Raw genomic sequence first — 24,544 nt, forward strand, 5'->3', positions numbered from 1 at the left:
TTGGTCAAGCCAAAGGTTAGTAGTGATAATACAGATGCTCATCAGTGTGAGAAAAGAAAATGAATTCACCTTTTTAAGAAAAGTTTAGTATATCCAAGTTGGGGGACAAAAAGGAAAACAAACCTGAAAAGTTGAAAAAATGAATTTTTGAAAGCCCAAGAAAGTGTGCACAATGATAGACCCCAAAACACCCCTCTCCGACTAGTGAGACTGTTCCGGTTCTTGTCCTGTTGTTTTTTAGAAAGAAAAAAATGTATATAAAGTGCATTGGTAAATTCAGAAGTGCCCATATTTCATGTTGGCACAATTCTGGAAAATAGCCAGTGTTCACTAAATTTTATTGGAATAGGCAATACATCTAATTTTCAAAACTGGAACGTTTTATACAAACTAATATAAATTAGTTATTTACTGTTTTAAAAGGAGGAAAGTCCAGCCCACAACTTTGAGGCAACAGATGACCCATTCATCTTTGTTTTGTATGCATCCCATGATATAATTGCAGGAGCTTCCTGATCTAAAATGGGGACAAGTCCAGCCAGAGAGGGCCTCACTCAGCGTTGCTCTGCTGCGGCCTAGTGCTAATCTAGCTTATAGGACTTTCTTGGCCAAAAGTTCTGAGAACTGATTGGCTTAGCTCAGAAAGAGTAACTGCAATTTGTGTTCTTTGGGCGTACAATTTTTAAAATAAAATTTAAATCACTACAATAACTTCTGCAAAGTAAGCAAAGTAGTTGATGACACCATGAATTTCAACATACATAGACTGAGGCAAATTCATTTTGTATTAAAGAGGTATTTTGTCTCCTATGTAATTTAAAAATAACTCATTTTAAAAATACAATGAGACCCTATGAGACAAACAAATTCTGTGGTTTCAATGATTACAGTCTTTCAGAGAAATCCAAATTAAGCCAGCTTTGGAGGTCCTTTAATTAAATGCTCTAATATCTGTTGTTTATTAGTGAGTTGGTCAAGAAGTTCATTCGGGTTTTTCCATAAGAGGTTGCAGAAACACCTGAATGTTTTTGGCCAACCCAATAGTTCCCACAATTTTAGGAGAAAAAAGAGAGCAGACATACATACAAGTGCAGGTACTAGTTCCTGATTTAAAATGTGATTTTATTTTTCCAAAATCAGCCTTCACGGAAAAATCTTATTGGTTACCATTTCTGATAATTTTTAAGTCAGTGTTTTTGGTTTTAGTTTAACTTGCTTGATTTTGTATTTTAGGAAGATGGGAAATAGAAGAATTGAAAGAAAATCGAATACCTGGTGATCGAGGACTGGTGTTGAAATCTAGAGCAAAGCATCATGCAATATCTGCTGTGTTAGCAAAACCCTTCATCTTTGCTGATAAACCTCTGGTAGTTCAGTAAGTTTTATTATGTTTTGAATACTTTTTCTAACATTTATTTTAGTTTTGTATAATTTGGCTTCTGAATATGGGTATAAAAATTCAGATTTCCCTTTCCCATTTCATTTATTTAAATACACAATGTGTGTATACGCACAAACACCCTGAGGTTTTGAATGAAACGGAGACTTGTTGCAAAATTATATTAATATAACATTTGCTATAATATGCAATATTCCACCAGCATAATCTATATAGTGCATATTAAAATCATCATTTTGTTTGAACTCTTTACTTCAAATTGACTTGCTGTTGAGATATATTAACTTCAATATATTTTAAATAGAACTATAAATATTGCTGTTGAACCAGTGATAAGATTCAAAGGCAGCAAATTTGTTTTAAAGAGGAAATGCCCTTTTAAAGGTCTGTGTTCTCATAGAGTCTTCCTCTCCCCTCCCTCAAAATATGACATACACTAGTTTTGTGGTATTGCTTGCATGTGTAACTATTGTAAGATCAAGTATTAATTCCTCAAGCTTGTTTCACCTATACTGGTATAAATCCAAAATAGATCTGTACAAATACAGTTACAAAACAAATGAAATTCATATTAAAAACAATGAAAAGGAAATGTAGAAATGTTATTTTCTATCTTATATCGGAAGATTGGGCTGTCCAAAGTTAATTACAGCATAAGTACTACTAAGTATAAGCTTACTAACTATAAATTTGTTTTAAACTTTTTGTTAGCATGTTAAATATCTGCTTGCGTGGTATAACTAAAATGCCATTTTGTGTTTTAAAAATGTAAAACAATATGGCATTTGGTATAATTGGTTTAATTTTTTGGCTCTGATGCTTTGATTTAGTTGCATTGTTATTTCAAGAAATTTAAAATATCAGATGTCAAAAGAGTATACAACCATTTAATCAAATGAAGAATATTACCATAAGTATTTACTGGGATTTAATATTTGAGCTTGATATTATGGCATTATTCAGAGTTTTGTATTTATTTCTTCTTGAAAATTTGAAAGTAATCTTATTCTGTTGAATTTAGGTGAATATAATTTTCTATTTTAATATTTTGTGGCTTAAATGAAAGGTTAAAGGAAAATAATACAAAATTTAATTTCTCCAGAGTAAAATGAATCAAGTTTGGTATTTTCAGAAAGTATAAATCACTGCTAGGCAAGTAAGTGAAAGATAGTTTACAAGATTGGAAGCAAAGATAGTAAGTCTAAAAAAGTATTAAAGCAATTGTGAACTGAAAAAAGAAAAGGAGAATCAAAAAGAATTGGATAGTGGTCTTTGATATGCTTGAAAACAATTCAAAGAAGGATAATATAAAATGAAATAGTATAGATAAAATAAATTTTGTATTAACTATTATAAATACTATTTATAACTATTATAAATACTATAAATATAGTATAACTCATAAATATGAACTATTTAAGACATAACTTTAAAACTGCTTTTCCCAAATTATGTACTTATTAATATGCATTATATGGTCATATAAGGTTTAGAAACTAAGAATATCTGAACCTTAAAGATAAGGAAGCATATTTGCCCATTAAAGATTTTGAGAGTTCTACATAAAAAACCTGTTCTTAATTTGAACATTGTGTTTCCCAAACATATTTGACCACAGAAGTTTTTTCCACCCTAAACAATAATTACTATTTCATAGGACAGTTTAGAAAATGGCTCTCTAAAGAGAAGAGGGTTAACATATACTCGGCATTTGTCCTCATTTTTCGTGTGATTTAAGATTAGCAGCAAGCAGTCGGTCCAGCTCTATGACTTACATTTCACTGATCCTCGAATTCATTGTGAACTGTTTACACTAGGCACAAGTTAATGATGTGAAAAATCTGAAAGTATGCAGCGTATGAAATAGTGATCAAGTCCATGCATAATAAGATAGCAAAACTGTCTTACAGTTATAAAGACAATTTATACAATTGTTATCTCTAGGTCTTTTCACAGAACCCTCAGATCACCTATAATAAAGCTCTAAGAGTCGCAGATATTTACCTTTAGTTCACATTATACACCATTTCTTTTACTTCATGCTCTTCAAAGATATGTTTCATGAAGGAAAAGTTTATCAGCTACTGCTAAAATAAAAATATTGATAAGGCCTTGAGGAAAACAAACTCCTTGATTTAAGACGTGAAAAAAGAACAAAACTTTTCTTCTGATCATAACAGGCTAACATTTTTGAGCATTTATTGACCCATCACTGTGCAGGACGACTTCTAGTCAGCATAACAGTCCTTAGAGGTGTAGGTATGGGCAGTGTTCCCTCATGATAGATGAGCAAATGGAGGCCAGAGCTTTAGTACTGTGTCTTGAGCCAGGGCCTACCAAAATCAAGAACAAATCTCAGGTCTTTCTGACTCCAGAGTGCTTGCTTGTAACCACTGTTGTAGAAATCTGGAGAAATAAAGCAGAATACAAAGTAGGGAGGGGAAATCACCCAGCAACTCAGAGATTATCACTTAAAACTTTACTGTATTTTCTCTATTCTTTTCTGTATAAAATGCATATTACTAATTGGGCTCAAACTGTCAAAGTTTTGTATGCTAGTTTTACTTTGTCACTGAAGTCTCTTCAGAAACATTTTAAACTAATTTTTTATTAAAATTATCACTATATCCTGTTACTTCTCTGGTTCTCATCTGCTTTTGCTTTAATTCATTAAAGCAGTCATAACATTTTTGGTTTTCACTGTTTTTCACTTTGATGTCCATTTCCTCATTGACTTTTGTCACACATAATTCACCAATTTACTGAAAATCTCTTCTACATATTGTTCAGTAAGACTGTCTATTGCCTAAACAAGACACCAGAACTTGTGATGAGAATTAGTGTTGTTAAATCCATGAGAAGACTGCCGTGTCAGTTTGCTTTCTTAGCTGTTACACTATATTTCCCCTGCCTCCTGGCTGCTAAGATCTGAAATAGTCCAGGTTTACAAAATCTCTTTGCTGGGGTTATTTAATTAAATGTACAACTTTTTAAACCTGGTTTAGGTGTAGCTGAACTAAAAGACAAATTAGTTATTGAACTGAATAGCTAAGGTCATTTGCAGTTTCCCAGAAACCTGTGCTGTAACTGTGATCCCCATAGTCTTCATTTTTCACTTTATAAAGAGTATGTATAGTACGTACCTATTTTAACTTGAAGTTTCCTGCTAAAAGTTTTAATCAAAGTATCTTATTCTTAATTAAACAGTTTTGATGAAAAAATTTATTTCAGCAAATTAATTGGCTTTTCTATAGTTGTTTATAGTCATTCTATTTTCAATATTTTAAGGATGTTCATGGAAAAGGCCTTTCTGCTTGTTCCTCACAGATTGTGGATGTACTTTGTGTGAGCTTTCTGGTAATGTAAATGTTTGTGTTTAAATGAATTGAGAGTAATACATTAGATTTTGAAGAGCAATTAGTAATTTTTATTTATCAGCAGTATGATTCTTTTTCCCTTCATTTAGATATGAAGTAAATTTTCAAGATGGTATTGATTGTGGAGGTGCATACATTAAACTCCTAGCAGACACTGATGGTTTGAATCTGGTATGATATTTTAATGTTTAAGAAAGCCTTATTAAAGTTAATAAGCATTTCTAAGGAGTAATTGACACAACTGAAATTTTTATTTTCATCTGAAGTCAAAAATAACTTTGGAAATTTTTATCCAAGATGAATTTATATAGCTTTTCCATGTGCCTTCAAGTTTCATGCACAGCCGTGTTACTTGATGGCGTCAGTTCTGTAATCTTTAGCGATGTGAGAAAGGTTGCCAAGTCTATAAAATAAAATATAACCTGGTGCTTGTAAATGTCACCGAGAGATCAACCAACAGTTATTTTCTTTACAAAGTAATAATCATAAGTTTGTTTTGTTAGGAGAAGTAAGATAATGGAGCAAAGCAGTAAAACAAAATGGCCAAAGAATCAAATTAAAAAGGCAGATCAGCTCAGGAGTTAGCAGTTTGCAAAAATTGACTAACTTAAAAATGTTAAGTTCATAATGAAGCAGGTTATATTAGAACCATTTGAAGTTTGGAGACATTTCTTATAGAATCCTCCCACAGGAGGCTGTGTCAGAATTTCTGCATATAACAAATATAAAACGAATGAGGTGTTAATGGGATATTTGTCAGAACTCCTGGATATGAAACATTAAAGGATTCGTTTACTTAGATAAGGTCAAGGGGAAGCCATTTGTAGCTTATGGTGCAACTCTTAGGCGTTGTGAGGTGACAATCAGCTGAAGGTACAGTGGCAATAATAAAGTCAGGTGCCAAGTGGTTTTCTAAACACTGTATCTGGTTAACTCAGTTAATCCTTAGAGAAGCCTTATAAGGTATGTACTATTATTATCCCCATCAGAGGTGATGGAATAGAACTACGGGGAGGTTGGAAGATTTGCTCAGGGCCACACACAGCTGGTTTAAAGGCAACAGTGGGATCTGAACCTCAGTATCTGATGCCAGATCCCATGCTCTTAACCAGTAGGCCATGCCAAATGAATCCATGGGATTTTCCAGACAGGAATACTGGAGTGGGTTGCCATTTCCTTCTCCAGGGGATCCTCCCAGCCCAAGGATTGAGCTCAGGTCTCCCGCATTGCAGGCAGACTCTTTACCATCTGAGCCACCAGGGAATCCCGAAGAGGAACGACTAGTGGTAAAACGGGGAGCAAGTCACTCCCCGTTCTTCACTTTGTGCTTAAAGGGCACCGCTTTCTGGTGTCTTACTGAATAGTACTAGTGCCTAAGTAAGCACTGCAGTCTTCAGTCACAGTACGTTTTTCTCTATGCTTAATTTTCTTAGTAAGATATTAATACAGACCTATATAGAGTGATTAAAGCCTATTATGTTGTTAAAGTGGTTCCAGCTTCTCTCCTCCATCTTCAAAATGGAAGTAGTGTGTGCATTTTAAGAAAAAAAAATTTGTTTTTAAATAAAACTTGTCATTTTTCCACATCCTTTATTGTCAATGTGTCAACTAACTCTTTGGTGAATTAGCATTTAATACATTTTTGTGAACTCTACCCAATGGGGTAGAATAGAGAAATTCATTAAATATTTCAATTCTGGACTAATCCTAATACTCATCTCTCTTTGAAGGAAAATTTCTATGATAAAACATCCTATACCATTATGTTTGGGCCAGATAAATGTGGAGAAGATTATAAACTTCATTTTATCTTCAGACATAAACATCCCAAAACTGGAGTTTTTGAAGAAAAACATGCCAAACCTCCAGATGTAGACCTTAAAAGGTTCTTCACAGACAGGAAGACTCATCTTTATACCCTTGGTATATCCTTTTAATTCATTCATTAATTTAAAAGTATTTGCTGACTACCAGTATTTTCACGGCAAGTGCTTTGGGAGAAGCAAGCAAGGCTCTTCTGTTAAGGATTTATCTTTTTAGGAAAATCAGACACACATACTTACAGCACAGGCAGAAAGGAAAGCGCCATATGAGATACAGTTAAGAGCTCAAAAGCAATACTGCTTTCAGTTAAGAAACTTCGGGAAAACCTGGGGAAGGTGATTCTATTTGACCTAATCTTAAGTTTAGGTATACCATGTGGAACATAGGAGAGGAAAGGGATATTTTGGGTACCCTGACATTAGCGATGCTGACAGAATAGAAAACCGAAAAATAAGGTTAAAGAGGGAGAAATCCTTAACATTAGACTTTATTCTATAGGCAGTTGTCATCGTTGGGTCCTGCCTGGGTGGTAGTTAAAGGGAAGGCATTCAGCAACCATCTGTTAACATACTTAGCTTTACTTTTGCCGCTAGGAGTTTGAGTGTACATTGACTGGGAGAAACATTATATTATATATAATGTTTGAGTGTACATTGACTGGGAGAAACATTATATTATATATAACGTTTGAGTGTACATTGACTGGGAGAAACATTATATAGGATAGTTTCTCCTCTTTCCAGGAGTTTCTCCTCATCCAGTACAGATGGTTAGGTACTATGATTTCTTAAAATCCAAGCATGTCAGAACCTAACAGGACAACTCCATCCAAGACTAACATGTATCAACTTTCTTCCTCAAAACTGCAGTTACAGAAACATTCCTTTTTGTCTGCCAAGGCAGAGACCAATTTTATTTTTAATGTTAATATCAAAGACCTTTCTCTGAAATTGGAAAATAGTACTGGACATTTGGGGGAATGTAAGGTAAACTCTTAAAACATAGAAATAATGAGAAATTATAACTAGAACAGGAAAAAAATGAATTTTAATTAGACCTTGTATAAACCTAGTCAAAACCAATATGATAGTATATATATCAGAGGACACAATTCGACTTTCAGGAATTTTTCCAAAGGAAATAATCCAGAAGGAAGAAAATGACCTGTGTGTGAAAATATACTGTAAATTGCAAGCAGCTCAAACATTGCAGTAGTGGTTTTCTTTCTATGCAGTACAATACAAAAAGATAACTATGAAAATGTTCAGCTTATAATATTAAAATGGGGGAAGAAAGAAAAGTTGGAGGCACATTCTGATGGCCACTAGACAAATTATGCAAACAAAACCAAAAGCTTAGAGAAGTCTTAACTTTTATTAATCACCTGATAGGCACCATGCTCTGTGCTAGGCTCTTTGTTTAGAACAGTCATGTGAGGTGAGCAGTTTTTATTTTGCCTTAATTTAAGTAACTTGCCCTAGGAAACAAAAGTAATTGGTAGAGCTGGAATTAAAATTCAAGCAAATTCTTAAAACATTTGCTTTTCTTACTATGATACACAAAAAGTTTGTTGTGCTAGGATTATCCACTTTTAAAGGAATTTTTTCCTTTTAAAAAACCTTTCTGTATTATATTTTCATAACATTATTCTGTAGTTGTTCTAAGAACCTTACAGACTCCCTTAAAAAGAGTTTATAATCCAGTGCCTTTTGTGGTGAATTCATTTAGAATATTTAAAGCCGTTTTCTAAACGGAAAGTTTTTTGGCTAAAGATTTTTGACAAAGATGTCAAAGTGATGTAATTGTCATGTGCTTTTTTTGGATTTACTGTAATTTAAAAATACTTGAGTTGCAAAATTGAGTCAGAAAATACTCTTTCAGGGTTTTTTCTTGAGAAATGCCTTTTTTGAATTAGAGTCTAGTACATTTTTGCATTTAAGATCTTATTATTGTTAGTTGTGCTTTTTTCCTTTGTGTACTAATATAGTTTTATAGTCTCAGCTGTAATAGAAAATGGTGGAGAAAAAAAGAGAAGGGGGGAAACACTGAGTCTTCATTTGCATTATTTGAATTTGTATATAAATTGCAATATTTGATGTTGAAATAAACAATTTGGCATTGTTGTGACTGAAAACCTCTGGAGATTACTTCAGTAATGTTTTTTCAGAAAGTGGTTGTCTACATGGCTAGTTAAGTCAGGATCATCCTGACATTTATTGACAGCTCCTACTTCCTTACTGGGCTTCCCAGGTTGTTCAGCTGGTGAAGAATCAGCCTGCAATGCAGGAGGCCCAGGTTCTATCCCTGGGTGGGGAAGATCCCTTGGAGAAGGAAGCGCCTTCCTACTCCAGAGTGAATCAGACACGACTTAGCAGCTAAACCACCACTGCCACCACCACCTCCTTAACTTACTTTACTAAAAGCAAATGTTAAGCTATTACTTTTTATCTACCATTCTTTCCAAAGATAAAAATTGTGCTCAGTGACTCCCCACCCCATGTTTATAGAAGGGGGAGAGAGCTTTCCTTTTGTTTTTATAATCACGGGAGTCCTTATGAAACTTCTGATGTGGTAACTTTTAAAGAGCTAGAGTTTACCTCGAAACAACATACCAAAGCATGAGCTGGAGTGTTTTCAATCATCCTTAAGATATTTTACACTACAATGTAGGAATCAATGAATTTGAAATGCCAATGAGTTTTATAGATTTCTAGATCATAGGAGTGTGTGAATGTTAAACTCCTGGTTTTGGTGTCTAGATTAAGGTTATATAGAAGGATGTCCTTGTTTATAGGAAATGTACATTAAAACATTCAGGGATGATACGAATGAGGTCAATAACTTACTCTCAAGTAATTCAAGAAAAAGTGAAGTTCTTTATATGTACTTGCAACTTTTAAAGTTTGAGGTCGTTTCAAAAAATTATTGTAAAATAGTGAAGATTGGGTTGTATTCTGTAACTATAAAAGACTAAAGCTGAATGGTTATGTGAGTCCTAAATTGAGTCAGCAATTGGGTATTTTTTTATTTGAGAAGTAATGGAGCATTTTATTAAATTTTTATTATTAAAATTTTATGTTTGGTTTTAGAAAACATTATATCTAGTGATTTTTGCATATTTTGATTTAATACTTTGTTAATTCCTCTATTCTGCTTGAGAGAAAATTTTACCCATGAAGTTTAGGGTAGTTTTTTTATTTAGAAGATTATCTTTAACACGTCTATCATTATGATAAGTGTAATATGTTTAAATTGGTCCTCAGTGATGAATCCAGATGACACATTTGAAGTATTAATTGATCAGATAGTTGTAAACAAAGGAAGCCTACTAGAGGATGTGGTTCCTCCTATCAATCCTCCCAAAGAAATTGAAGATCCCACTGATGAAAAACCTGATGATTGGGATGAAAGAGCAAAAATCCCTGATGCTTCTGCTGTCAAACCAGAAGACTGGTAAGCAAAGAATTCAGTAGCAAAGCATTGTTTGGCACAAAGTAATAAAATGTAACATACAAGTGACGTTTACAACCAATGAAACATATTCTTTTAAACATCAGAAATACTTATTTTTGACTTTTAAGAGAAATACTTCTCTGAAATGGATTTTTGCACTTCCTACCTTTTAATTATCTTAATTTTCATTTTAATTAATTTTGTTCCCTTTTCATATATATATATAAATATATATAATGTATACTTCCAACATGCATATTTTATTTTGTATTCTTTCAGTGCTGTGGGGAAAAGAATACCATGAGTCTAAAGCAGTAGCGCTTTAATTTCTATTCCCGGTTTGATCTTATGTATGTGTGTGCATATTTTACATAGTTGTGGTCGTTGCAGTTAATGATGAGTTGGCTTTAAATAGCCATATCCTCAGCATCTTATAAAACTATATGGGATGCGCTTGTCTTCCCAGGAGACACTAGTTACATTACATTACATTAAATAATCTGCTTGCGAAGGCAAAAGACGCAAGAGACAGAAATTCGACCCCTGGATTGGGACGATGCTCTGGAGAAGGAAATAGCGACCCACTCCAGTCTTCTGCCTGGGAAATCCCCTGGACAGAGGAGCCTGGTGGGCTCCAGTCCGTGTAGTTGCAGCAGAGTCAGACATGGTGAGCACACGTGCAGCAGCAGCAGGATGCAAACACCGCCTTTCACGCTGGGGCTTGTCATAATTGTTTTAGTAGACAGCAGAAGTTTTAAATTTTTATGAAGTCCGGTTTGTCAGTATTTGATAATTCATGGTTTTTGCATCTTCCTAAGATATTATGCCTAAATGTGACAAAGATTTTTTGTTTTCTAGACAAATAATTTTGACTAAAACTCTGTTTGAAGTTTGTTATTACATGTAGTGTGAGATATAAATCAAGATTAATTTTCAAAAATATGGATGTCTGATTGTTCTACTCTTGGCATCCATTTGATGTCCATATTGATATCCCCTCTTTCTTTTCTGCATCAGGTTTTTTCTTGATACGTTTAGCTACAGGTTTATCAATTTTATTGAGCTGTTTGGAGGACGGGCTTTGGTTTTAGTTTCTGTTGGCATTTTTTCTATTCTTACTTTGGACTTAATTTACTTCCCTTTTCTGCTTTTTTAAGGTAGAAAATAATTTCGGATAGAAGCAGCTATAAATTTTCTCTCAGCACTGCTTTTACTATGTTCCACAAATATCTACTATTTCTGAGAACATTCATTCATACTGTTTTACAATTTCCCTAGTGATTTCTTTTTTGATTCACATATTTTTTAAAGTGTTACTTTGTTGTCAATTATTTATGGATTTTCCAGATATAATTTTCACTTTAACTCCCAATATAATTCTGTTATTGTCAGAAAACATTTACAAACGTCACTTACATCAGCTTGGTTGCTAGTGTTGTTCTAAAGCCTTTGTATTCCTAATGGTTTTCAGCCTGTTCTCTTATTGGGAAGAGAAAATAAGTCTTCAACTATGATTGTAGCTCTGTCTTTATCTCCTTTGAGTTCTATTTGTTTTGTTTTGTGTAATTTGAAGGTCTAGATCACTAGATCAATTCACAGTGTTTCATGACCTCTTGAGGAACTGAGCTTTTTATTATTATGAACTGTTCTTCTTTATAAATTCATAATTACTCTGTCTTGGAATCTACTTGGTCTGATACTAGATCAGCACTCCCATTTCTTTTAATCATAGTTCCACTGAATATTATTTTCCATTATTTACCTGTAACCTGTATGTTGTTGTTATTCAGTTGCTAAGTTGTATCTGACTCTTTGTGACCCCATGGACTGTGGCATGCCAGGCTTCCGGGTCCTTCACTATCCCCCAGAGTTTGCCCAAACTCACGTCCATTGAGTCGATGATGCCATCCAGCCATCTCATCCTCTGACACCCCCTTCTCCTCCTGCCTTTCCGTCTTTCTCAACATCACGGTCTTTTCCAGTGAGTCGGCTCTTCACATCAGGTGGCCAAAATATTGGAGCTTCAGCATCAGTCCTTCCAATGATATTCAGGGTTGATTTCCTTTAGAATGTATGGGTTTGATCTCCTTGCTATTCAAGGGACTCTGAACTATCTTCTCCAACACCACAGTTCAAAAGCATCAATTCTTCGGCACTCAGCTTTCTTTATGGTTCAGCTCTCACATCCATACATGACTACTGGAAAAACCGTAGTTTTGACTATGTAGGCAAAGTCATGTCTCTCCTTTTTAATATGCTGTCTAGGTTGGTCATGGCTTTTCTTCCAAGGAGCAAGCATCTTTTAGTTTCATGGCTACAGTCACTGTCCATGGTGATTTCAGAACCCAAGAAAAGAAAACCTGCCACTGTTTCCACTTTTCCCCCACCTATTTGCCATGAAGTGATGGGACTGGATGCCTTGATCTTAGTTTTTTGAATGTTGAGTTTCAAGCCAGCTTTTTCACTGTCCTCTTTTACCCTCATCAAGAGGCTCTTTAGTTCCTCTTTGCTTTCTGCCATTAAAGTGGTATCATCTGCATGTCTTAGGTTGCTGTTATTTCTCCTGTAATCTTGATTCCAGCTTGTGATTCTTCCAGTATGGCATTTCACATAATGTATTCTGCATATCAGTTAAATAAAGAGGGTGACAATATACAGCCTTTGATGTACTCTTTTCCCAATTTTGAACCAGTCCATTGTTCCATGTCCAGTTCTACTTCTTGACCTGCAAAGAGGTTTCTGAGGAGGCAGGTAAAGTGGTCTGGTATTGCCATCTCTTTCAGAATTTTCCACAGTTTGTTGTGATCCACACAGTCAAAGGCTTTAGCATAGTCACTGAAGTGGAAGTAGAAGGTTTTCTGGAGCTCTCCTGCTTTTTCTATGATTCAGTGGATGTTGGCAGTTTGATTTCTGGTTCCTTTGCTTTTTATAAATCCAGTTGGTACATCTGGAAGTTTTCGATTCATGTATTGTATAGCCTACCTTGAAGGATTTTGAGCATTACCTGTATATGCCTTTATTTTTCAGGTGATTTTCTTGTAGTCAACTGTATTTGGGTCTTGCCTTTTAATTGGAATGTTTTAAATCATCTACATTTAATGCAGTTATTGATACAGTTAGATATAAACCTGCTGTCTTGCTGTTTGTTTTTTCTTTGTCCCATATAGTTTGTGGCTTTTTATAAAATTTTTTTCCTGACTATCTTTGAATTGAGTTAGTTTTTTGAGCCTTCTGTTTTTTCTTTCTGTTGGCCTTTTGGCTTTTCCTCTGTAGTCTGTTGTTTTACTGGTTGCTGTAGGTTTTGCAGTGCATGTCTTAAACGTATTTCAGTCTCAGTTCAGTCGCTCAGTCATGTCCGACTCTTTGCAACCCCATGAACCGCAGCACGCCAGGCCTCCCTGTCCATCACCAACTCCTGGAGTCCACCCAAACCCATGTCCATTGACTCGGTGATGCCATCCAGCCATCTCATCCTCTGTCGTCCCCTTCTTCTCCTGCCCTCAATCTTTCCCAGCATCAGGGTCTTTTCCAATGAGTCAGCTCTTTGCATCAGGTGGCCAAAGTATTGGAGATCTCCAGTAGCATATTGGGCACCTACTAACCTGGGGAGTTCCTCTTTCAGTTCCTATCATTTTGCCTTTTCATTACTGTTCATGGGATTCTCAAGGCAAGAATACTGAAGTGGTTTGCCATTCCTTTCTCCAGTGGACCACATTCTGTCAGACCTCTCCACCATGACCCGCCTGTCTTGGGTGGCCCCACACGGCATGGCTTAGTTTCATTGAGTTAGACAAGGCTGTGGTCCATGAGATCAGATTGGCTAGTTGTCTGTGATTGTGGTTTCAGTCTGGCTGCCCTCTGATGCCCTCTCTCAGCGCCTACCATCTTACTTGGGTTACTCATACTTTGGACATGGGATATCTCTTCACGGCTGCTCCAGCAAAGCGCAGCCGCTGCTCCTTACCCTGGATGCAGGCGGCTGCGAGGGCGCACAAGCGCGGCCAAGAGGAGCTACCCCACGTCAGCCTACTCTCAAGTAATGTTATACTGCTAATGGGTAACACTTGGCCACTATTTCTCTAAGTATTTGTGTATGCATCCCCATCTCTTTTGAGGAGATGCCACTGAAAAATGTGTTAGACTGCTTTACGGTTGTTAAACAAGTCACTGAGGATCTATTCATTGTTTTAAACCAGTTTCTCTCTGTGTACCTCACTTGGGAAAGTGTCTATTCCTCTTCAAGTTCTTGTTGTTTGTAAGCATTGAGGTTACCACCTATTGAAAGCATGGAATGTTGCTCCTGGAAAACCAAGTGTTACCTTGTTAACTCTTGTAAATAAAGAGGGATACTGGTTAGCAATGAAAATGTCTTTACCTTCAGGAAAATAGTATAAGAGGGAAGGAACTTGTGCAAAATAGGAATAACAGTACCTTTAAAAAAAAGTAGTCACTTACCAGTGTATCACTTCCATGAATTCATGGTGTCAGAAAAGATAGGACTATATTTGTATGTGTGTAGTTTCTAACTGCTTCATATTTGTCTGCCTATAAAGAGTAAGGATGGGACATAGGTTTGCCCTTAAAGAGAAAAACTGTATATACCAGTCTCATTATGATGGGTGAAATCTGTGAGAATTTGTTTTATAAAGTACTAAAAGACCCTTAAATTTTAAACTCAGGTTACTCTGAGCCCTAAGAGACCTTCAGATAATATTGATATCAGGAAAGTACAAGTCTTTCCATGTGTACAGTTGATTATTTCAGTTTTGTTACTCAGTCTTCACATATATAAATTATTTCAGTCTATTATTCAAGTTTTGTTTGGAAAAGCATAATGTAAATTCTAGATAAAATTCCTGCTTTTCTGAAAGATGAAAATTATATTAGTAATTCTATTCTGTACTTTGACTATGTTTATATACTTTGGAGCTTACTTTCTAAATGTTATTTTTTAAATAAAAATTACCAGAATATGGGGAGTTAAAAAAAAATAATATTGGAGTAGGGAAGACCTTTCCAAATACAGCATAAAATTGAAGAATCATAAAGGAAAATATTAATAAATTTCAGCTACATGAAAATAAATTATTTTTCTGTGACAAAAAAGCCCACCATAAACTACATAAAAATGCATGAGAAACTGGAAAAAATTTTTAATTCATATAGTTGACAACTAATTTCTTACTAATTTCTAATATATTCCAGGATATTAATTGTAGCATTATTTGTTATAGTAAGTTTTGGGAAACACTAAATATCCTAGAGAATAGATAAATTATTATTTATTCACAAAGTAGAAAACTATGCAACTGTTAAGAATAAAGCAGATATATATTTATATAAAACAGAGCTCCTAGAACAGTCTTGACATGTAGTAGTCTTTCTGTATATATTTGTTGATGAATGGTTTCTTTTTAATTTTAATAATATATTTTATTTAACTCAATAGAGCCAAAATATTATTACTTCAACAAATAATATAAAAAGATGAATGAGTTTTTAAGTGAACTAAAACAAAGTCTAACATACTCTGTAGTTCAGTTCAGTTCAGTCACTCAGTCGTGTCTAACCCTTTGTGACCCCATGAATCGCAGCATGCCAGGCCTCCCTGTCCATCACCAACCCCCGGAGTTCACCCAAACTCATGTCCATTGAGTCAGTGATGCCATCCAGCCATCTCATCCTCTGTCGTCTCCTTCTTCTCCCACCTTCAATCTTTCCCAGCATCAGGGTCTTTTTAACTGAGTCAGCTCTTTGCATCAGGTGGCCAAAGTAGTGGAGTTTCACCTTCAACATCAGTCCTTCCAGCACTGATCTCCTTCAGAATGGACTGGTTGGATCTCCTTGCAGTCCAAGGGACTCTCAAGAGTCTTCTCCAATACCACAGTTCAAAAGCATCAATTCTTCGGTGCTCAGCTTTCTTTATAGTCCAACTCTCACGTGCATACATGACTACCTTACATGACTCTTCTCTCTCCTTGCTATTCTTTGGAACTCTGCATTTAAATAGGCATACCTTTCCTTTTCTCCTTTGCTTTTCACTTCTCTTCTCTTCACGGTTATTTGTAAGGCCTCCTCAGACAGCCATTTTGCTTTTTTGCATTTCTTTTTCTTGGGGGTGGTCTTGATCCCTGCCTCCTGTACAATGTCAGGAACCTTTGTCAATCAGGCACTTTGTCTATCAGATCTAGTCCCTTAAATCTATTTGTCACTTCCACTGTATAATCATAAGGGATTTGATTTAGGTCATACCTGAATGGTCTAGTGGTTTTCCCTACTTTCTTCAATTTAAATCTGAATTTGGCAATAAGGAGTCCATGATCAGAGCCACAGTCAGCTCCTGGTCTTGTTTTTGCTGACTGTAGAGAGCTTCTCCATCTTTGGCTGCAAAGAATATAATCAATCTGATTTCAGTGTTGACCATCTGGTGATGTCCATGTGTAGAGTCTTCTCTTGTGTTGTTGGAAGAGGGTGTTTGCTATGATCAGTGCATTCTTTTGGCAAAACTCTGTTGGCCTTTGCCCTGCTTCATTCTGTATTCCAAGGCCAAATTTGCCTGTTACTCCAGGTGTTTCTTGACTTCCTACTTTTGCATTCCAGTCCCGTATAATGATAAAGACATCTTTTTTGGGTGTTAGTTCTAAAAGGTCTTGTAGGTCTTCATAGAACCGTTTAACTTCAGCTTCTTCAGCATTACTGGTTGGGGCATAGACTTGGATTACCGTGATATTGAATGGTTTGCCTTAGAAACGAACACAGATCATTCTGTCGTTTTTGAGATTGCATCCAAGTAACTGCATTTCGGACTCTTTTGTTGACTATGATGGCTACTCCATTTCTTCTAAGGGATTCTTGCCCGCAGTAGTAGATATAATGGTCATCTGAGTTAAATTCACTCATTCCAGTCCATTTTAGTTTACTGATTCCTAAAATGTTGACGTTCACTCTTGCCACCACAGTTAAAAAGCATCAGTTCTTAGGTGCTCAGCTTTCTTTATAGTCCAACCCTCACATGCATACATGACCACTGGAAAAACCATAGTCTTGATTAGACGACCTTTGTTGGCAAAGTAATGTCTCTGCTTTTTAATAGGCTGTCTAGGTTGGTCATAACTTTCCTTCCAAGGAGTTAATGTCTTTTTATTTCATGGCTGCAATCACCATCTGCAGTGATTTTGGAGCCCCCAAAAATAAAGTCTGACACTGTTTCCACTGTTTCTCCATCTATTTGCCATGAAGTAATGGGACTGGGTGCCATGGTCTTAGTTTTCTGAATGTTGAGCTTTAAGCCAACTTTTTCACTCTCTTCTTTCACTTTCATCAAGTGGCTCTTTAGTTCTTCTTCACTTTCTGCCATAGTGTAGTGTTATCTGCATATCTGAGGTTATTGATATTTCTCCCGGCAATCTTAATTCCAACTTGTGCTTCTTCCAGCCCAGCATTTCTCATGATGTACTCTGCATAGAAGTTAAATAAGCAGAGTGACAATATACAGCCTTGACGTACTCCTTTTCCTATTTGGAACCAGTCTGTTGTTCCATGTCCAGTTCTAACTGTTGCTTCCTGACCTGCATACAGATTTCTCAAGAGGCAGGTCAGGTGGTCTGGTATTGCCATCTGTATAAGAATTTTCCACAGTTTATTGTGATCCACACTGTCAAAGGCTTTTGCATAGTCAATAAAGAGAAATATATGTTTTTTTTGGAACTCTTCTTGCTTTTTTGATGATCCAGCGGATGTTGGCAATTTGATCTCTGGTTCCTCTGCCTTTTCTAAAACAAGCTTGACCATCTAGAAGTTCACAGTTCACATGTTGTTAAAGCCTGGCTTGGAGAATTTTGAGCATTACTTTACTAGTGTGTGAGATGAGTGCAATTGTACGGTAGTTTGAGCATTCTTTGGCATTGCCTTTCTTAGGGATTGGAATGCAAACTGACCTTTTCCAGTCCTGTGGCCACTGCTGAGTTTTCCAAATTTGCTAGCGTATTGACTGCAGCACTTTCATGGCATCATCTTTTAGGATTTGAAATAGCTCAACTGGAATTCCATCACCTCCACTAGCTTTGTTCATAGTGATGCTTCCTAAGGCCCGCTTGACTTAACATTTCAGGATGTCTGGCTCTAGGTGAGTGATCACACCATCGTGATTATCTGGGTCATGAAGATCTTTTTTGTGTAGTTCTTCTGTGTATTCTTGCCATCTCTTCTTAATATCTTCTGCTTCTGTTAGTTCCCTGCCATTTCTGTCCTTTATTGCGCCCATCTTTGCATGAAATGTTCCCTTGGAATCTCTGATTTTCTTAAAGAGATCTCTAGTCTTTCCCATTCTATTGTTTACCTCTATTTCTTTGCACTTCTCACTGAGGAAGGCTTTCTTATCTCTCCTTGCTATTCTTTGGAATTCTGCATTTAAATGGGTGTATCTTTCCTTTTCTCCTTTACTTTTTGCTTCTCTTCTTTTCACAGAGGTAGGAAGTGCCTATTGGTACCTTCTGAATTCTGTAACTTGAATTTTTAACTGTTTGAATAATTAGTAATTAGCATAAAATACTGTATTTACAGGGATGAAAGTGAACCTGCCCAAATAGTAGATTCAAGTGCTGTTAAACCTGATGGCTGGCTTGATAATGAACCGAAATTTATTCCTGATCCTAATGCTGAGAAACCCTTTGACTGGTAAGCATTCTTCACCTTCAGATGTCAGTTTCTTGTTTCTTCCATGTTCTTTCATTACCATTGATATGACTGACAAGAGAGTCTTGAGGTTACTCCATGTGCTTTGTTCTGATACCCTAAGGAATGAAGACATGGATGGAGAATGGGAGGCACCTCATATTTCTAACCCAGCATGTCGGATTGGGTGTGGTGAATGGAGCCCTCCCATGATAGATAACCCGAAATACAAAGGAATATGGAGACCGCCAATGATAGATAACCCTAACTACCAGGTAATAACCACTTATTCCCATCCCACAGTAAACTTTTTAAAATTCTGTGCCGATTTCTGTTATACAGCTAGTTATTAATAATGTTAACTTGAGGAAATTTGATTTGTAATAATGTGCCTTAGCTATCTGAAGTCAAAGAAAATAGACTCCAACCAATTTATGTTTAAAAAGTAAAGTGGGGCTTGCTTCCCTGGTGGCTCAGTGGTAAAGAATCTGCCTGCCAGTGCAGGAGACACAGGTTTGATCCCTGGTTAGGGAAGATCTCACAAGCCGGGGAGCAGCTAAGCCTGTATGCCACAACTGCCGAGCCTGTGCGCTAGAGCCCGGGAACCACGACTGCTAAAGCCTGTGTGCCCAGGAGCCCGTGCTCTGCAACAGGAGAGGCCACCACAGTGTTCTCTCCACTCTGCACTCCGCAACTAGAGAGTTCTCCCCACTTGCCACATCTAGGGGGAAAGTCAGTGCAGCCACAGAGACCTGACGCAGACAGTAAATAAATAATTTTTTTTTTAAGTAAAGCATGTTTTAATTTTCTTGGGTAATAAAACTAATAACTAAAGATAAATCACTTCTTACTATTTTCCTTAGTAATCAATTGATCACTTTGGAATATTTTATTTTAGGATTAAGTATAAGAATTGAGTTCTGATCAAGAGGACTCACACTGTACATTTTAGTAATTGAAGTCTGTGCTTAAATAATGTGTTCCTTACTCTCAGGTTTTATTAAAATTAAATTTTTTTTTCCTAATATGAAACAGATTTTTTTGAGTATACTTAGCTTTTGGGGTAGAAGTCCTTATTATGTTGTCCATTTAATGCTATAGTTTTATCTAATTATTCATTGACATTTTCTAACATTTATTTTATATATATACAGTTATAGACTCTCTTTGCTCACTGTAGTTTTTCTTCATAGAATGACTGTTTTGGTAACTTTTTTGTTTGAGATCTATCTTTCCTTCATTAGACTTTAAACACCATGATGCAGGGACCATGTCTGCCTTGATTATCACAGCAGAGCATATGGCATAGTGCCTGGCACAGAATAGTCGTAGGTGATGGCAGAATGAGTCAGTGAGTGAACACATTGTCCAGTTTATTTGAGTTGGTTGACTTTAATCATTTAAGACTTAATGGAAGTTCTCTGTTGAATAATTGTTCTGTGATTCAACCATGAGTGATTATTGATGCCCATCGTAAGTGTATGTTAAAAGACATGGTTCCATTTTTGCCATATAGTAATCTCTTTGATTTGAGCAATTTTAATGATATCGTGCCTTGAGTATCTTTACTAAATGTAAAAAAAGAAACTCATCTAATGTAGTATCAGTTGTGAAATTTCATTACTCAATTTTCTGTGGGATTTTTCACTCTGCCTCTTTTTTTTTTTGCTGAGTTTAAAGTCAGTATTATTCATAGGTAACATCGTGTATAGGATAAGAGGAAACAAGATTTTATTTCTAGTGAATTATCAGTTAAAGTTTTCTTTTTCCCAGGTAGTATTGCTAATTTCATTCAACAGCAACTGCTTCTTGAGTAACACTTATAATGAAATTATTGTTTGAAAATGTATTTAAATTATTTTTTTTCCAGGGTATCTGGAGTCCTCGAAAAATTCCTAATCCAGATTATTTTGAAGACAATCACCCATTTCTTCTGACTTCTTTCCGTGCTCTTGGTTTAGAGCTTTGGTCCATGACCTCTGATATCTACTTTGATAATTTTATTATCTGTTCAGAAAAGGAAGTAGCAGACCGCTGGGCTGCAGATGGTTGGGGAGTGAAGATACTGATAGAAAATGCTAATGAGGTACACAGTATTTTAGCATATGATAATAATAGGGTATAGTCCTGGTTATAGGTTATACATATGGCCTTTTGATGAGTAAATAGGTACAATAATTACTAAATGATGATGAAACATATTTAAATCTATGTAGACAGAATATGAGCTTCACCAAATTATGATATAACTTCATTATAAACTATATAGTGAATTATACATATATGTAAGTCTTCATTTCATTTATTAGATTATGATAACATAAATGGATTGAATGCCTTTTGATGTTTATAGAAATGAGATGGTTATTACTGCTGTTAGAAATGAGACTTAATATCTTGTCACCTTATCAGTTTAAGGCCCAAGTGGGAACAGAAATCTAAATCTTTATTCATTTTAACTACTTTTCACTTAGGAGTACAGAAATTTTTAAAATTTAATTATTATGTTCTAGTTTTTTCCCCCAAATCTTAACACTACTTAGGAAAGCTTAAGCTAAATATTTCAACACAGTACATCTTGGAGAATCTATCTATCTTTAAAACCAATTACCATAAAGAAAAATGTACCTTATATTAGGTTTCTTTGAATATTAGCAAAAACCTCGAAAGAGTAAATAAAGGTAAAAGGATTCTCATTTTGAAACTCTTTTAACTAAAACATTTTAATAAGGAAAACAATTTCCTTGCTGAAGGTTGTGTGTGAAATTTGTTAAGAAATAAGAAAAAACATAGCTATTCTTAGGTTGACTTTTTTTTTTTTAGTACTTTAAAAGTACAGAATGAGTTAGAGAATTTACTTCTAAATGAACCAAATAATCCATCCAATGAAGCACAGTACTGTCCTGAAGCTTACCAGAAAAGGAAACTGTCCTAATTCTTGCTGGAGAATTAGCAATATTCACTTGTATAATATAATGTATCTTCTACTACCAAGTGTCAAACTGCAATGCATGTGAATAATTAAAGATTGTTTAAGGGACTTCCCTGGTGGCCTGTGGCTAGGACTCAGCGCTCTCAGTGCAGGGGCCCTGGGTTTGATCTCTGGTTGCGGAAGTAGATCCCACATGTTACAACTAAGAATTGGCATGCCAGATAAACATTTTTTTTTTTAAGATTGTTTAAACTTCACAAAGTATAAAATAGAAAATATTTTTTGTCTTATAAATTTGACTCCTTAGTAGAAAACTACCTAGGTGAAATAACTTTTTTTGTTTTTGTAGGCTATATTTATGAATGAAGGTTTATAAAATCTGAATTGCCTTTTTATGCTTATTTTTTTTTTAGCCTAGTATATTCAAACAATTGATGTCAGCTACTGAACAGCGCCCGTGGCTTTGGTTCATTTACCTCTTGACAGCAGCGCTTCCAATAGCATTAATTGGTTCATTTTGTTGGCCAAGAAAAGTAAAGGTAAAGAAAATGAATTTCCTTCAACATTAAAAAAAAAAATCTCTTAGTGTTTAGGAGTTCTATAAATGGAGTCAGTGGTTCTTAAAAGTAATAAACTAATTTTCCTATATAAGTTTTTGCTGTTCCCCATGTATGATATCAGTTCAGTTCAGTTCAGTTGCTCAGTCATGTCTGACTCTTTCCAAACCCATGGACTGCAGCACGCCAGGCTTCCCTGTCCATCACCATCTCCCAGAGCTTGTTCAAACTCACGTCCATCAAGTCGGTGATGCCATCCAACCATCTCATCCTCTTGTTGTCCCCTTCTCCTTCTGCCTTCAGTCTTTCCCAGCATCAGGGTCTTTTCAGATAAGTCAGTTCTTCGCATCAGGTGACCAAAATATTGGAATTTCAGTTTCAGCATCAGTCCTTACAGTGAATATTCAGGACTGATCTCCTTTAGGATGGATTGGTTTGATCTCCTTGCAGTCCAAGGGACTCTCAAGAGTCTCCAGCACCACAGTTCAAAAGCATCAGTTCTTCAGTGTGTGTGTGATATCCGTCATTGCAAAAAAAGAAAATGTTTTTTTAAAAATAGTGCTTTGCTTTTAGTAAAAATAGCTTGTGTTAAACTACCACAGAAAAAATATGAAGATGTGGCTTTCGAAAAACTGGACATATGTAAACCACAAACAAAGGGAGCACTGGAGCAGGAAGTGAAGGAAGAGAAGGCAGCCCTGGAGAAGCCAGTTGACTTGGAAGAGGAAAAAAAGCAAAGTGATGGTGAAATTGTTGAAAAAGGTAGGACAGTGATGGCGATATATAAAGGGGACCCTGGGCAGAGCTCATTAAGAACAGTAGATTAAGAGGGAAACACTAGCTGTTGCACTTGTCTGTTGTCAGATTTATCCCATCTGAATCCTCAGGAGTGCATGACTGTGGTGAAGAGGAGTACCATCCTTGCCTGGACTGTACCTGAGCAGACATCCAGTGTATGCGTTCTCTCTTCTAGGAAGAAAGAGTTGTCAGAATTGTTCAGTTGCTTCAGAATCTAGCAGCTATCAATCCCATATGTCATAGCTTTTTGCAAGGGTTTTTCTTGCCTCCAGGGATGAGATGGGAGGCACAGATCACAGCTTCTGTGGAAGAGTAATTGGTTTAAGACAGGTGACTGCAGCAACAAAATCCACACCAAGGGCTGCTGTTCATCAGATAGTTTATCATATCAAACCAGTAGTTTAGTCTCTTCAGAGGATTGCTGAATCGTGTGTCCCCTCCTGCTCTCAACTAAACTCCAGAAGATGTTAGACTGAAGACAACTGTGGCTTTTTGGTACCTCTTCAGTGAGACTTCCTTGTATACATCTAGGTAGCAATAAAACTATTGATGTTTGCCAGATGTCCCAAGCCAGGCTCCAGAATGAGCCCTTAATAGTTGATGAAACAGTTGACTTAAAAACCATGCTCTCTCAAAGCACACATGTATATTTATGTATATACATACACACGCATATATTCTTTGATTTTCATTTCACATAGACTGAATGCTTTAAAATTCTTTAAACCTGCCCCTTTCCTCAGATATGATGATATATTTATTGTTGTTGTTCAGTTGCTCAGTCATGTCCGACTCTTGGTGACCCCATGGACTGCAGCATGCCAGGCTTCCCTGTCCTTCACTATCTCCTAGAGCTTACTCAAACTCATGTCCATTGAGTCGATGATGCCATCCAACCATCTCATCCTCTGTCTTCCTCTTCTCCTCACACCCTCAATCTTTCCCAGCATCAGGGTCTTTTCCAGTGAGTTGTGGTAAAATAACGAGTACTTGTATTTAATTTTCAAAAATGTCTAATGGAAGAAATTGCCTTCATATATTGGAATTTAAATGTACTCCTCCACTTTTAATACTTTTAAGTAGAAAAATTCTAATTCATTGAGTCTTTTGCCTTGAATAAAATCTGTTTAATAAAAAATTCTAGAAGAGGAAGGTGAACCTGAGGAAAAGAGTGAAGAAGAAATTGAAATTATAGAAGGACAAGAAGAAGGCAATAAATCCAATAAGTCTGGATCAGAGGATGAGGTAAGCATCTCTTTAACAGAAAATAAACTAGTTTCTATGTATGATTGTTAGTCTGTAAAAATATTTTAATAAAAATAGTGATCTCATTTGTGAAGAATTTTTTGCCATATTTTCTCCCAGCTTTCTTAAGAGCATACATATTGGTATAAAATGTATCCATAAGGAAAGCATGAAAAAACTAATTTATATCCTCCTAATGCCAATGAAATAGTATAAATAAGCCTTTGGTTTGCAAAATAGCTACATCTGTTTAAAAACAAAATTTTATTAAAGTGTTTTGTTGAAA

The 24,544-nt window shown here is 35.8% G+C and overlaps 2 protein-coding genes across 4 annotated transcripts in view; one reads left to right on the forward strand and one right to left on the reverse strand.

Moving 5' to 3' along the window:
• CLGN (calmegin) overlaps positions 1–24,544 on the forward strand; it is a 45,210-nt gene that overhangs the window by 18,349 nt on the left and 2,317 nt on the right. For both annotated transcript variants that reach the window (XM_086346617.1, XM_086346616.1), the window contains exons 5-14: positions 1,234–1,375; positions 4,866–4,947; positions 6,507–6,699; positions 9,864–10,053; positions 18,616–18,729; positions 18,851–19,001; positions 20,597–20,812; positions 22,072–22,197; positions 22,818–22,977; positions 24,158–24,258. In XM_086346617.1, the coding sequence (XP_086202743.1) occupies positions 1,234–1,375; positions 4,866–4,947; positions 6,507–6,699; positions 9,864–10,053; positions 18,616–18,729; positions 18,851–19,001; positions 20,597–20,812; positions 22,072–22,197; positions 22,818–22,977; positions 24,158–24,258 (1,475 nt within the window). The remainder of the gene's footprint in view (positions 1–1,233; positions 1,376–4,865; positions 4,948–6,506; positions 6,700–9,863; positions 10,054–18,615; positions 18,730–18,850; positions 19,002–20,596; positions 20,813–22,071; positions 22,198–22,817; positions 22,978–24,157; positions 24,259–24,544) is intronic.
• SCOC (short coiled-coil protein) overlaps positions 1–24,544 on the reverse strand; it is an 87,047-nt gene that overhangs the window by 13,504 nt on the left and 48,999 nt on the right. The gene's annotated exons all lie outside the window — the stretch shown is intronic.

The sequence above is a fragment of the Bos grunniens genome, chromosome 17 (assembly GCF_055505025.1).
Source record: "Bos grunniens cultivar Pamir isolate PY7600 chromosome 17, Bosgru_T2T1.0, whole genome shotgun sequence".
NCBI classification, from domain to species: domain Eukaryota; kingdom Metazoa; phylum Chordata; class Mammalia; order Artiodactyla; family Bovidae; genus Bos; species Bos grunniens.